The sequence below is a fragment of the Pogoniulus pusillus genome, chromosome 20 (genome assembly GCF_015220805.1).
Source record: "Pogoniulus pusillus isolate bPogPus1 chromosome 20, bPogPus1.pri, whole genome shotgun sequence".
Taxonomy (NCBI): Eukaryota; Metazoa; Chordata; class Aves; order Piciformes; family Lybiidae; genus Pogoniulus; species Pogoniulus pusillus.
This window is the reverse complement of record NC_087283.1, coordinates 11,846,374-11,861,578: the sequence shown is the minus strand read 5'-3', so window position 1 is coordinate 11,861,578 and position 15,205 is coordinate 11,846,374. Positions and strand designations below refer to the sequence as shown.

At 44.8% G+C, this 15,205-nt stretch overlaps 2 protein-coding genes across 2 annotated transcripts in view; both read right to left on the bottom strand.

Moving 5' to 3' along the window:
• The window catches only part of PHLPP2 (PH domain and leucine rich repeat protein phosphatase 2), a 30,856-nt gene extending 21,900 nt beyond the window's left edge, over positions 1–8,956 (bottom strand). Inside the window, exons 1-3 of the mRNA XM_064160244.1 lie at positions 8,781–8,956; positions 8,149–8,393; positions 843–976 (exon numbers count right to left, since the gene is read on the bottom strand). Coding sequence (XP_064016314.1) covers positions 843–976; positions 8,149–8,393; positions 8,781–8,912 — 511 coding nt within the window. The 5' untranslated portion in view covers positions 8,913–8,956. The remainder of the gene's footprint in view (positions 1–842; positions 977–8,148; positions 8,394–8,780) is intronic.
• Positions 8,957–10,778: 1,822 nt separating this feature from the next.
• AP1G1 (adaptor related protein complex 1 subunit gamma 1) overlaps positions 10,779–15,205 on the bottom strand; it is a 44,265-nt gene continuing 39,838 nt past the window's right edge. The window contains exon 23 of the mRNA XM_064160224.1: positions 10,779–14,754. Coding sequence (XP_064016294.1) covers positions 14,653–14,754 — 102 coding nt within the window. The 3' untranslated portion in view covers positions 10,779–14,652. The remainder of the gene's footprint in view (positions 14,755–15,205) is intronic.

Here is a 15,205-nt window from a genome sequence, read left to right as displayed (position 1 = left end):
GAAAGGACTTCAGCACTGACTGCTACAGCTCTGTGTGTGCACTGCTAGCTATTCCTAAACAGCAAAGCAGAATTCTGTCTCAGCCTTCTAATTCACACTTACTTCAGGTCATCTGACCTCCTTTTTTACAAGACAGTGATAAATCTCCCAAATGCTTTTAAGGATTTTGTCTACTGTTTATACTATCTTACTGGCTAGGAAAGTTTCACTTAATTAAATACCTAAAAGAACAGGAATATGTCTGACCTGATAGACCTATGAGTCTCTCTGGAGAAGGAGATTCCACAACCTCTCTGGTCCAGTGCTCTGGCATCTTCTAAGTAAAGAAGTTTCTCCTTAAGTTCCTGTCTTCTGCTTTGTACCTGTTGCCCTTTGTCCTATTCACTGGCCACCACTAAGAAGATTCCAGCCTCATTCCTCATGACCTCCACCCTTAAGATACTCATATGTATTGATAAGATTCCCTTTCAGCCTTTTTAAGGTTAAAGAGTCTCTCCTTGCAAGAGATGTTCTAGTGCTCTAATGCTTCTGTTTTGAACTTCTCTGCAATCATCCTGACATCCATAAGCAACGTGAACCTACAGATATTGATATTGCTCCCACCTACCTTGGAGTCAGACAGAGGAACTGTGGTGCTGTTTTTTCTCAAGCCATAGGCAGGATTAAGAAAACAACAGAACACTTTTCACATTGACCTTGAAAATTCATTATTTTAAGAAATGCTTACTGGTACTTTGGGTATTTGACATAGTCATCTACGAACCAAATAGTTCAAGGATATGGAATTCAGCTGAGTTCCACCTCACACCTAAAACTACAGGAACAGTGACACAATTTCTTACCACTGAAAAACCGAATCATGCAGCTGAGATCAGAGTTTGCTGCCTCTTCTTGCAATCTGACAGGATCATCAAAACCCAGACGAGTCAAGTAATCATACACAATCTGAAGGGGTTTTTCTGTGGGCTCCAGCCTCCTGTCAAAACATACCAGCAAGTAGTTTGAGAACACAGTAACACTAAATGAGTCTCCTCACAGCTGAAGTGTAAGGAATACTGACATACAGGTTGTTCTGCTCCCCTGAAACGGTTTGGCAAGTACACGTCCTGGGGGTCTGTGCTTCCTGCTTGCAAAGTAGCACTTAACAACTCTAGCACTTGAATTACATTGCACAAGGGAAATGGATGTGAAAAGCAGCAGGCATAAGCCATACAAGAACCTTTCTTCATTCAGACATAACAGTAACTCCTCATCCAAAAATGCTTATGTTGCATAACCGTTTCCAGTTTGTAAGGTACCACCCGATCGGTTTCATTGGTTTGTGCACTGCTTTTCTACCAATGACATCAGAACACAGAGAAGGAACAGTTTGGGTTGGAAGGGATCTTTAAAGTCCAAAGCACTGCTACAGGCAGGCACGTGCTGGTTTGAATCTAAGTGGAGTATTTTAATGAGAGAAATTAGATTATTGGTTGTGAAAAGGAAAATAAAGTGATGTCTTTTTCACTCATAGGTTTGCTGAGACACATAAAACCAGAACACAAACACAGATAAGGCAGCGTATCTCCCTGGCTTCTGCCATATTAATTGCTTCTGCCTGACCCTGCACATAACCCAACTAATCATTTTGCTTCTAACCCCCCTTGCCAATTCTTCCAACTCACCTTGCACATAAGGCAGATTCTGGGATAAGGGAGGGGGTGGAAAGAAGGTGGAAGGGTGGTTGGGAGTCCTATCTAGGCACTTTGACTGCTGGGAGGGATACTGTGTTTCTGTATGACTTTTAACTTGCATGTTTCTGTATATAGCTGTAAATATTTGTAATATACTGTAAATATATGCTTGTATACTGTTGGGAGAGGGGCACAGGTGATGCCCAGAACCACTGTGAGGGACATCTCCTAGATCAGGTTGCTCAGAGCCCCATCCAGCATCATACACTGCAGTAAATGACTAATGCTTTCAGCGACCAAGCTTCAAAATCTCCATTCATGAAGATCAAGTTTGTTTGGTAAGACCTGTTCTCTACTGAACTTTGACATGCAGACTTCATTTGTACTGCACATCGTAACATGAAATATTTGATTTCTCTATGTACCAAATCTTCCCACTTCTTCTCAATTAAGAACAAAACCATTCCTGATTCTTTTTAATGATTGCACTATAGTTCTTCCACTACTACTGACAACTTTATCAATGCCATTTCTTACTTAAGGCAGGACTGATTTCATAAACCCCGCAACATTTACAAGTATACAGTCATCCAGACTTCCTTTGCAGTCAACAGGGCACACCTCAAGAAGGAAAATTATCTCAGGTACCTCAAGCACATACACTGCAACTCCTTCACTTCACACATAGGACCTCTGGATCAGAAACAGGATTACTCTCAAAGATACAATGCAAGCCAACAGTTTCTAGCCTGAACCAATGTAGTTAATATGCAGCTGATCCAGAAACTAGTTCTTACTGCTTAATGTTTGCTCAGCCCAATTAGGGCAACTTTTCTCCCTCCTTTTCTTTTACATGTAAATGCATCAGCTTACTGGCCAGAAGGCTGCATATGAAATTATGCCCTTCCTCTGACTTCAAAAACTGTATCTTGGAGCCTCTACTGATTAATGAACTTCAGACTCCAGACTCCAGTCAGAGAGATACAATCAGAAAGATACTGGCAACCCATAAGTAGGCTTTACTTAGCAGACAAAGGAGGAAAACCTTGATCTGTATCATCAAATCCACCCAAATGATCACTCCCTGATAGAGCTGGCTTGCTTGGAAATCTGCTGTTATTCCTTCCTTGAATGGACTAGTAGGATTTACATTTCAGTTTATAGAATCATAGAATTGTCTGGGCTGGAAGGGACCTCAAAGATCTAGTTCCAATCCCTCTGCCATGGGTAGAGACACCTCACACTAGATTATGAAGTGTCAGCTGCCTTAACTAACAGAAAACCTTCTTTATTTATATACCAACCCCTATCACTGGTCATAATTTTTGTTTTCTTTTTAGGAGTTATTCTAATCATAGAATGGTTTAGACTGGAAGAGACCTCAAAGATCATCTAGTTCCAACCCCCCACCATAGGCAGAGACACCTCCCACTAGAATAGGCCTCATGCAGCCTAGCCTTGAACAACTCCAGCAAGGGTGCATCCACAACCTTCCTGGGCAACCTGTTCCAGTGTTTCATCATCCTCAATGTAAAGAACTTCTTCCTAACACCTAGTTAAATCTCCCCTCTTCCAGTTCAAGCCTCATAATGTTGTGATGCCTCCACTGTGAGCAAATCAGTGGCAGAGATAACAACGTGTCACATGCATACATATACTCCAAAACTTGTACATCAGAATAATACTCATTAATTAAATTAAAGGTCAAGATGCAATCAGCTGACTGTCAGCAATGCAGGCCATTGCTGGTGCTACTGCTGGCCTGTTGTGGGTTTTTGAGGTGGTGTGCTTCTTAAATGGAAAAAGGAATTTGTAGAACTGCCTTTTCTTTCTGCCCCTTCTTTAAATCAGTACAGAAAAGGAAATAAAGAGTATAGTTTAAAGCAAATTCACATGAATTTCAGCAGAAAGCAGAACCCTTCCCCAGGCCTAGCTACTCCCTTCTGGTAACCAGATACTGTGACAGACAGGTATGACAAGGACACTTTTTGCCACGTTCCCAATTATTTGTTAATACATTTTTGATGGGGTGGAGGAAGTGAAAGCCAGATTCCCTTGATTTTTCCAAAGCAAACTGAACAAGTGATCAGAATCCACAGGAATTTAAGGCATGTAATGGCAAATTACTAAGCTCAGATGATTACTGCTGTTCAACTTGCCAACAATTCGGTACAGATATTTCTATCCCCTGTTACACTGACTGGAAAATGAGTTTAATCTCCATGGTAAGTATGGCATTAAAGCACACAGAACAGTAATGGAAGACTTTAAATATGTACTTTTTCAAAAGTCAGCCCATACATTAGCATTAGTAACACTGAGATGAGAATTCTGACTTTTTTTTTTTCATCTTTTTTATCACTGACTCGAGGCACTTGGAAGAAGCTTCTGGAGCGATCATCTAGTCCAGCCCTCCACTCAATCAGGGCCATCAAGACACAGTTATCCAGAATTTTCTCCAGCTGGGTGTTCAGTATCTTAAAGGATGGAGATCTGCAACCTCTATGGCAACCTCTGCCAGTGCTCTATCACCCACACAGTGAAAAGTGTTTCCTGATGTTCAGAGGGAACCTCTTGTGCTTCAGTGTGTGCTAACTCCAGGTTTAACTCTGTATCACAAAAGGGGTAACTTCCCCCTGTGACTGGGATGACTTCACGCTCAGTGCTGTCATCCACTTTATATCTTTGACATGAAGTCTTCTGAAATACTTTAGAGAGCTTATAAGCAAGGATTAGGTTCATGCTTTGCAAAATAAAATGGAAAATAGCTACCAAAACAAAAATAAATATCAAACAGTGCAGATCACCAGCCAGTAGTATCACCCATCACTGACACTGCTTATCTTCCTGGGACTCCTGGAGAAAGACCATCTAAGATAGAGCCCTTTGCACAACCAGTATAAAAAGCTGATTCATGAAATGCCTTTTCTTTCTCTGCTTTGTGAGATGGACACAGGACAAGAGACTGGTTTATGAGAGCACAGTCACCCATGCTCCTCTTTTGCAAAGATTTCTTCAGTTCAAATGCAGGCTCTGTGGTTTGTTTTTTTTTTTTAGGGCATTCTACTAAGATCTAGAAGCTTAGAGTCAAGCACTTCCACAAATTTGTAACTGAGGTTTAGATTCTTTTTTTTTTCCGCTACAGAGAGCAGTGGTTATGAGGCCAAGCCCTCAAAAGAGCTTTCTGAGGTCATCTTGGAAGTGACAAACCTACATGTCTGTCTCCTACAACACACAAGCTACTAGAAACTGGAAAAAATAATAGCTGCACCGGACAAAAGCCTGACTAAAAAGGTAAAGTCTTCTGAATTCTTCCGAGTTGTCTGCACAACTCCTCAAGTTGTTCAAAGTTCACTATTTGGAAAAATAATTTGAGTTTAGAGGAAAATCTACACCTAGAAAATCATGAGTATGCAATGACTGGCCATTCTGCAGATATCCCATCAAGCATGAGTGGGATCTGGTGGGAGGAATATCTGACTCCCAGCTCCCCTGTCAGAAAGTCTGACTCTACCAGCACTTAGCTGTGTGCTGGGCCTATGACCCAGCAAATGCCATGTAGGGGCCAGGTGTTTAGCTCATCACACTCACAGGTCAAGCACAGGGCTCTGTACATAGAGCAATGAACAAACCAGCTCATTACCTATGGACAGTGCTCAAACCAGGGAGTAATTCATCAAATGCCTTTGGAGATGTTCTAGCCACCTGACTGGCTTCCAAGTTCTTGAAAGAGCCATGTAATCCACTAACAAAACCCAGGATAGGCCAGGAAAGTGCAAACCAAACCCAGTATCTGTAATGGCAGTTTCCATGCAGAATTTCTTTACTGAATTGATCACAGCTGATAGGTTCCAGAAGCAACAATTACAGATTTCTCCCTTTGGGAGAAAGCAATATGGTGGGAAGTCCAAACTGGCATATGATCACGTGTACCCAGTGGAATACATACTGAATGCCTGCACACATGGAGAGCATGATGGCTGTCTTATATCACATAGCAGCTGCTATTTGATATAGGCTGTTATATCCACATCAGTATCACATATCAGGTATCAGACACTCCTGCTGGTCAGAGAAGCAGCTCCGCTAAGCGAAGGTGCAAAGGGTAAGGAAATAGAAATGCCAATAAAAAGTAGTAACAGTTCTACAACTCCTGCTGCAGCTGTAGCTCCTCTTCACAAGCAAGAGTCAATGTTTCAAATCTGGTAGTTTAAATAGTCAGCGTGAGAGGTGTTCAGACCAAAGACAACATCTGTGCTATTTTTGCTTAACTCTACTCTCTGCAGGAAGGTGTAATTCCTGAAAAGGTAAGGGTGTTAACATAAGGGAAGTTTCTATCTAGGTGAACTCTAAAGATCCTTGAGGTGCACTGTGAAGGAAAAAAAAAACCAAAAGAATGTTCTGACAGAAACTGATTCTTTGTGCACAGACTTGAAAGCAAAAGGCAGAACGAACACAAGGGCACCACTAAGTGTTTAAAGTGAACATGCAAAAAGGTTTCTGTTACTCTTCCATTTACTGTCCATCTTTTTAGTCTTCTGAGTCAGGTGCCTCATCAACCTTTGCCATACTCAGCTTCTGAGAGCAAGCCACTTAATGACATTAAAAGGGCGAAGAATGCAGGAGTTGTTTGGGAGACAAAGGTATCTATGGTAAAATGCAATCAGACACTTAACATGGTAATTTGTATTTGCAAACATACTATTAAATTAATCAGCAAACTTTGTTCACAGAAGGAATTATCTCAACAGGGCATGGGGATATCTTGAGCAGTCTGTCATCTTCCTGTGGACATGCATGCAGGTACCACTTGGGCCTGCCTCCAGTTACTAACAATACTGAAGCAATACTGGTAACTCCCATTTCACTACTGAGAACAGCCCTAGCAAGAAGTAATCCTGGGATCTCTTCTGTGGCAAATACATTCTGAGAACTGCAAGGAACAGACACTACGTAATCAAGAACTCCCAAGGAAATTGAAGATGAAGCTTGACGAAGCACTAGACATACCAAGAGCAGGAAAGCAAACATTTACAACTTGGTATTTGCTTCCCAGCACTAGTAATAGGTTGATTCACTAATTCAGTGCAAATTCTGCCCCAAATCAGACAGGCATGGCTGCCATGAGAAGACACAGATACTCAAGCGAGTTCAAACAGAAAAGCCATTTCATAAGCTAAAAAAGGTCAAGATGTTCCTCTCTGCACATGTCTACAAGCTTTACCAATACGTTTTAAGTGACACACAGTAAAGAGTCTGCTTTTCTTTCTACATGCTGGAAAATCTCTCTGTTTGAGAGTCCCAGACAAGCCCATATCTTTACAAACTCTTCAGGCAACAAATGGAGATTTTCAGCTGCCTTGATGGACACTTGAATGTACCTATCTATCCTCATTGTTAGCTTTTCTAACCAGGTTACCTCTAGTTCTGATAACCAGGCTGGAAAAGGCAAATGGGTCTAAGTAACTTTTTTCAACACTGAGTTTTAATCACATGCTATTCTCTGCATCTACTGCCACCAGCACTCCCTCCCCAGACCTGACCAAACACATACCATCCTTTTAAAATCTGGACACGTACAACTCACGGCTTCCACTTCACTACAAAAAGAAAAGCTAGTAGCCCTTCTCAGCCTGCAGTGCCTATGCTGCTCAGTCTCCCAGTAAGGAGGCAACAGCAATTCCCTCCCTCAACTCCGAGAACGGGAGTTGCAACTTTATAACTGTATCTTAACCACAGGAGAATAAACGCAATATCTAAATCTTAACAAACCTAATAGGGGCTTGTAAACCTAGAGGAGCATAAAGTTCATGCATATTAAACCCTGAGCTGTCTATTTCCAGTCTAAATCAACTGCAAGCATAAAACACGTAATCTGATGCTTAAGCCTTCTTTATATAACCTTTACTTCACTATCTTTCTGTCTACCTTTAATTATTTATCTGGAAACTCCTCTTAGCAAAAAAACACCAACGTGTAAATATCACAAAGCATAACTTGGAAAGCACCTTAGATGTTTTACTTGCTTACAGCCTCTTACATTTTCTCAACTCTATGATATAAGTAACCTATTCTAGTGGGAGATGTCCCTGATTATGGTGGGGCATTGAAACTAGACGAACTTCGAGGTCCCTTCCAACCTAAACCATTATATGATTCTATATCCATAACACAGAACATAAAAGATGCATACGAATAGCAGCCTCTACCTACGAAACGTGAGCATGTTTCTAGTTGATGCACCAGCCAAACCCTCCCAGTTAAAATACCTATGGTTTAACTAAGAGATGCATAAAAGGCACACACCACTTGTTCGGTATTATCAACTGCCTTGCGTTGCTGGACCCAGCTGCTACCTGCCACCTCTGTCTGCTCCACACCTGCCCTGCCAATACAGGCAGGCACACAGTGAACACAGCTCTGCAAGGCTACAGCAAATAGTTCTCTATCAGATTCATCCTTTCCCAGACCTCACCTGACCAGGTCCCCATGAAGTTGCAAGAAAAGGTTCTTCCTCTCTTCTCCATCACAGATCTCAGATGCTGGGGTGTCCACTGTGCAGAGGACCAAGCGCAGGTCTGAAGAAGCAGCAACTACAGAATCTCGCCCATGCACATACACGCAGCCTCGTCTTACGTCTTCTTTCAGCCAGCCCCTCTCACGGGAACCAAAGCGACTCCTGTTCAAACAGCTTCTGCTCCCGTTGCGCTTCACGTTCCTCTGCGAGACAGCACAAACCAGAGCGTCAGCTGCTGTCTCTGCGTCTGGCTGCCCTTCTCCTCCCTCGAAGGCCGCAGCTGACCGCTCCGACCTGGCCCCGCCGCCGGGCTCGCAGGCAGTCCCTCAGCACAGCCCGCGGCTGGGCCCGAGAGCTCCGCTATACTCAGGAGCCGGTCGCGCCGGGCCGGAGAGCGCGCCGAGCCGAGCCGGGCCGGGCCGGGCCGCGCCACCGAACGCGGGCATGAGGAGACCCTGGCACCGAATGGCCATCCCGCCAAGGTCGAGGCGGGCAGGGCCGAGCGGCCCAGGTGGCCCCATCGCAACGAGTCGCCCCCACCCCACAGAGATGCCGGCCCCGCGCGGCGCAGGCCCCGGCCCCCTCCTCACCTTCAGCACCCGGATGCCGCCGCGGGGCCCGCTCCGGCTCCCCCGCGGGCCGCCCGACGCCGCCGCCTCGTCCTCCTCCGGCTCCGGCGTCTCCTTTGGTCCCGGGCCCGGCCCCGGCCCGGCTTCCCCCATCGCCGGCCGGACGGCGAGACCCCGGACAGCGGCGGCGGCCCCGCCCCGGCTGCGCGCAGGCCCCGCCCCGGAAGCGCGCGGGCTTCCCCCGCCCCCAGCTCGGGTCCCGCTGGGCGCCGGCTCCGATCCGGTTCGAGTCGGGGCCGGCGGCAGCCTGGTTCCTGCATCTGGGGCGAGCCGCAGCCCCCCATGGCAATGCCGAAGGGGAGCGCTCCGGTGAGGAGCCTAGCGCATTGCGGAGCCAGCGCCATGGAAATGATCAAGCACACGGCAGCAGCACCGGCGGCAGGCCACAAAACTCCCGAGCAGCACGAAACGTCGGGTCCTTCGTGCAGGGTACCCGGCCTCCTCCTGGAGGGGTACAACATGAACTGTTCACAGACAGGCGAGGAAACAATTCACCTGCCTTCTCCCAAACCCTACATCAACACGGTGTCCATCGCTTACCTCCAGTATGTTACCACCACCATCCCAAGGCTGAAGTCAGCCACAGAGTACCTTACCCTCACCTTCCTCCCATACTCGGCAGATCCATCGCGTCAGCTCGGGGCTGCTAACAGTGACCATCCACTCCCCGGGCCTTTTATTAGAATTTATTCCATTGAAAGCGCTGCTGTTAAGAATGGAATCAAGCATGATGAAAATATAAGTTCCCACCTTCCCCATGACCATCAATGGTTCCAAACTTCAACCTGTCATCAGATTTATTTCTTGCTACACTCATTCCTGATCTTAACCTGAAAGTCAAGTCCAAGCTTGCTTTCCAAATTCTCACTCCATGTAGTTACTGCACCAAACACTTCCCATTCTCTTGTTTCTTTCATGCTGCCTTTTGTGGTTTATCCAAGCTTTTTGCTAAGCAGCACTGTGTACACAGAGCACACATGCTCCTGGGCACATGTGATGTGCAGAGCATTACCTATATGCAGGAGGAACACTGAGGAATAGCTTCCCAGGACTCTGTCCCACACCAGACCCACTACCCAAGTTGACTGACCGCACACTGCCACAAACTGGCAGGTTCTGATCCCATTTCTGAACAATCCAGTATCTGGAAGGCTCTCCTACTGAAAAGCAAGGAACTGACAGACTATCCCTCTTCTCAGCAGTGGTAAAGGTGCTCCCCAGCACTCCATTTAAAGACATGAATCAATATGAAGGCAGTCACTGGGATGGCCACCTACATCTTAACACTTCCAGACTACAGACAAGCTGTGAAGACTTGATTTAAAGTTTTCACTGGGTTTTCTCTATGGACAAGCAGGATTACAACACATCTCTAGCTATAGCTTTCTCATTCTGCAGCTACACTGCCTCAACAGCATGTCCACAAAGGAAGGACACATGGCAATGCAGAGGAGACTGTATTCTGCAGAGCAGTGCCACGTTAGAAAATACACAGAAAGCTACCTAATAAAAAGTTACTGTAACTGGAAGATGAGAACAACTTTATGGTATGCATGTGCACCACTTCAGACAGTGAGGTTACAGCAATTCTTATCCAGAGGTGTGTGGGCTATGAGAGGGGAATTTTAATCAGAAAGGGAACTGTAACCAATTCCAAGGGCAGGCTGCCAACAGCAGGAAAAACATCCAAAGTGTTCCCATCTCATCACACCCCTCCAGCACCCAGACAGGTACTGCTGCTAGTAACCGACAAGCTCTCTGTCAAGCTGGAGGTGGGGTAGGTGACATGAGCTGTTTAAGCATTTTGTATTTGTCATTCGCTTTGCTCTCCAAAATCTCCTGGACAGTTTTTCAAGCTCTGCCTTTTATTATTTCCTATTGCCTGACCTTGTCATGGTTGAACAATAAGAACCAGTTAAGCCCTAGCCCACTGCATTTCCAAAAAGCAACAAGGCACAGTTTTAAATCATTGAATATTGACTCATTTTATTAGTCACTTCATAATTTGTTTCAACCAAAAGACAATACACACAGCAGAAGTCTAATGCATCCCATGTAAATGTTTACATCTGTTATGCTCCTCACTCAGCCTAAGACTCAGCACTTTTTTCAGTTTTTCACATCTCAAAAATAGGTCTGCAGAAGGTGGCATGCCATTGGGTTCCTTGCTCAAATGGCATGTTTTTACTTTAAATTTGGTTGGGTTTGTTGGGGTTTTGGTTTGGTTTTTGTGTTGGGGTTTTGTTTTGTTTTACACTAGTGTCAAAGGATGGGATGGGTCTCTATGTAAAATGTAAATTACAACATCACAAAAGAAAAAGAAATATACAGGAATAGAGTGAAAATTCAGAGGGAAGCATTCCAGTAGCTCCTTCCCTCACAGCCCCCAAGTAGAAAATGAACACATAGAAAGCACACCAGCAGATGTAAAAAAAAGCCATCTTTGCTGCTCCATCCTGCAGCTAGTACCAGCCTTGGGGAAGGCACTGAATCACCTTTCCCAACTGCTTCAGCATCTTCTGCATTATTTATCCAAGGTACTGTATAGGTGGCAGTCCCCTCACTGCTATTGCTTCAAAAGGTTGTTCAAGGCTGTAATTTGTCCCATCAAAACCTGGACACAGTCAATTCTTATGACGTTTCCATGTCTCCTCTCCTTTCAGGCTTATTACAGACATAATTCTATCACTTTTTTACGCAAAATACATTCACTTGAAAAAAAATAGACATTCAATCTCTCCCAGCTCCAAAGTCTCCAACACATATATTAGTAAGACTAGCGGATATTAGCAAGATTCGTCATGGAGTCTGTGTCTTGCTCCCTTTATATTCCACTTACATTGAATCAAGGGACCAGACCTGTAAGAAGTGTTGCATTCAGGTGGTGGAAAGAAGACTCACCCTATCAGAGTGCCTCAGATGTGGACACATGAAGTGACCTAACCCAGCAGCAGAAGCACAGAGCTTTAGAGATGTACTTTGGGGTTCAGGAGCAAGCAATCGTATTTAGTACTGCAGATAAGGGAAGGTGTGAAACCCAGCCTTCCTTCTGGTCTAGTGTTAGCACCCATCCCTTAGCAGGGAAATGAAAGAGCTCCAAGGGCAACAGGAATGTTTGGCTGCTACAAAGGACTACTTTGTAGGGAGGGGATGGCTTCAAGCGAAATGCATTTCAGATACAGGCACAGCCTCCGCCTCCTTCAGCTCAAGTCAGAAATATGTGACAAGCACCTGTTTCCCAAGACAAAAGTACTGTGCAAGTCACTGAGGGACCCAAGAACACTGGAGTTTACCCTGCAGGCTTAACAGAGATCAACAACAACATCCAGCTGCTCTAGGGGACAGAGAACAAGTGCAACAAAAGGGACAAGATAAGCTGCTACCAACTAGTCTCTCACCTGGCCAGTTTGTTGCAGCATATTTACCTCTTTCTCCCTATCTGGTCTCTGCACCGGTGCTCTTTCTCAGCAAAAAATAGCTGGAGATTGAGATGTGCCAGCTTTCAGTCTAAAGGACCATGCACAAGTCTCTGAGGAGAAAGGGAGAGCTTTACGAGGAGCTTAGGAACTAAGGCAGAGACTCTCCATTACTTTCATGTCTAGGACAACTTCAGATCTCATTGAAGTCTAAATTTAACATGCTCAGCCTTCAACACTGCAGAGTCTGAGCTAGTAGGGTGGTAAATAGCCACAACTGCAGCGAAACCAAAAGGCAAGTATCCGGCACCCACAAATGAACATTGATACACTCATTTTCTACAAGACTGGTTGCTTCATGGTACATATGCTTCTAGCTGAAGCACAGTATTTGTCTCACCACTGAGAGCCAAGACATGACCCCATCACAACCTAGAATTACTTTTAAGGAAATCATACATCATTCTTCTAGATTTTATAACCCTATGCTGATGCCAGCTCCAGTTCTTATTCAAAGGCCCAAACCTGTTTATTCAGTAAAGCAACATAAATGCCCTCCAAGAGAAGCTCAACTCGTTCCATTACACAAGATCAGCACTGAAGCCAGTGACAGAGTCCTCCATTATATAACTCAATGCAGTTAAAACCAAAGCACACTGAACAACCTTTAGTGGCCTCCTGCTCCCAATTCAAGGGAAGAAAAGGTCTTCAGTTTTCCCTAAGTACACTGTGCACCACTCTTACAACGTTTTTGGCAAGCACCAGAGCCTAGTGTTAGCACTTTTGCAGATGCAAAAGGCTATGTCTAAGCTTGCCATCAGAACACTGATTGATCACTGTCTGGAGAGCCCTGGAACAGAAATAAAGCAGATGTACTGTGCACTTCTGCAAAAGCACTGGGCTAAAGCTAGAGCACCTTTTGCTTACCAGCACACTCATGGATAACGATCTAAGATATATCCTCCCTTTTTTTCCTGAAGAGTGCTGAACATCAGAACGATTTTGCCACACTGTGCTTTATGTCTATACATTGCCTCCATGAGAATTCACAGAGCTGAACTACCTCCATAGCAGTTCATACTAGAGAGTGAAACCGAGCACAGCTTTCTCAAAGCATGCTGGACCTGACATCTTTGGATCTAAACACTCCAATGATTGGCTTCCATTCAAAGATCTGTTCACTTTCAGTCTGAATCTGAACTAGCACATTACTGAAAAGGATGCAAGGAGCAAACTACAGGGATCAATTAAGTAACAAAATGGGAAAAGGTCTCTTTAAACCGCATGGTCTTTATTTCAGTGCCAATATTACAGATACAACACAAATATCCCAGTCAGAAGTAACTCAAATGGAATCCAGGGAATCTACAACAGATTCTAGAAATCAAAGTGGGGAGAAGGTCTGGAATAACTTTGCAGCATAGTTTCTGATGAGTCTCCCAGCAGGAACAGAGCCCTTGCTCAAAGACAGATCAACAAAACTGAGTATGTCTTTTCTACCCATAAACCACAACTAATGGGTTAAAAGACTTTGAAACCATCTGTGGTAGAAAACCAGCTGCTCCTTGGATCTCTACATCTCTCATACATCACTGCACTTTCTGGAGAAGCTACAGAAGACTGTTTGTTAATCTGTACAGCTGTAGCTACTGATGGAACAAAAGAAAGAAAGAAAGAAAATTCAAGTGTAAGGTCTTCATTTCCAAGTACAGCACCAAAGCAATTTTATCAGCTGTCACCAGCACCTCTTTTCCCGCACTGTCCCAGGTTCGCAGATGAAGTCCCAAGGCCTAACTTGCTCTTGGTATGCATCACACAACTAAGAGGTGAGTGGACACAATAATGCACTGACCAGGCTGCGAGAAGCCTCCAGCCCCTTCAGACCCAGGCGATACAAGAAGAAAGACGCAGGGCAGCCTGACATTCCCTAAGTCCCCAGTCTGAGCCCCAGATGAAAATGCCTGAAGGAATCCAGCTAGTAATGAATGACAACACGCCTTGCCCACCCCAGAGGAAAAAGACAGCAGAAAGAAGGGGCAGCTGTTCACTTGCTGCAGAGAGAAGAAAGTTTCCCTGCTAGAAATTCCAGACTTCTCTTCCAACCAGGCTGTGTTTCTTTGCAAAGAGGGAGGGGGGCAGGAGGGGAGGAGGGAATGTTGCTTCTGGCTGTGAACGCATGTGTGAGGGAGTGCACAGTAGCCTCCACAAGCTGCCAGCCTCATCAGCAGAGGAGAGGAGATTAGTCTTAACAGATATGCTTCAAAGTCAGCAATCACTTCAGGAAAATTCCTCCTCATCAGCAGGTCTCATCTGTTCCCCATGCCTATGGTGCAGTTTGGGGGATTGCCAAGGATCACAACCTTCTTCCCAGAGTTCTTTTGATTGGGTGGGGTGAGAATAAGAATGGTGCCAGAGCCTCACTGCCAAGACTGTGGGGGAAAGTTGTTGACTTCTGCTAGATCCTGCATTGCTGAGCCCTTGTGATTATATGTCAACTTGATCCGCATACGTAGTTGTTGCTATAAAAGAAAAGGCAAACAAAACAAAACACAAAACAAATTCAGGTCTTCATTAAGGGTCAGCACTCCCCCACCACATACAGCTCCCCTCTCTTACCCCACGAATACAAAACATCGACCTTTCCTGATCTAGGCAAACCTGCTTTAGCAGGGAAGGTGGACTAGATGATCCTCAGAGGTTCCTTCCAACCCCAGCCATGCTGAGATTCTGAGATTCCTCACAGAAGCTTGCTGGAAGGATGTGCAGTGTAACCATGACACTGCAGATAAATGCTTTATCTGGTAGGATTTAAACTAGACACTGCAATTCTCGGATTGGGTATAAGCACTCACAAAAACTATAGCACAGCCTCTACCCACATCTCTCTCTGCACTGGTCCTGTTCTCACAAGCATCAAAATCCTTAAATACAAAAATAACTGCCTTAAAATCCCAACTAACAATGGGAGAA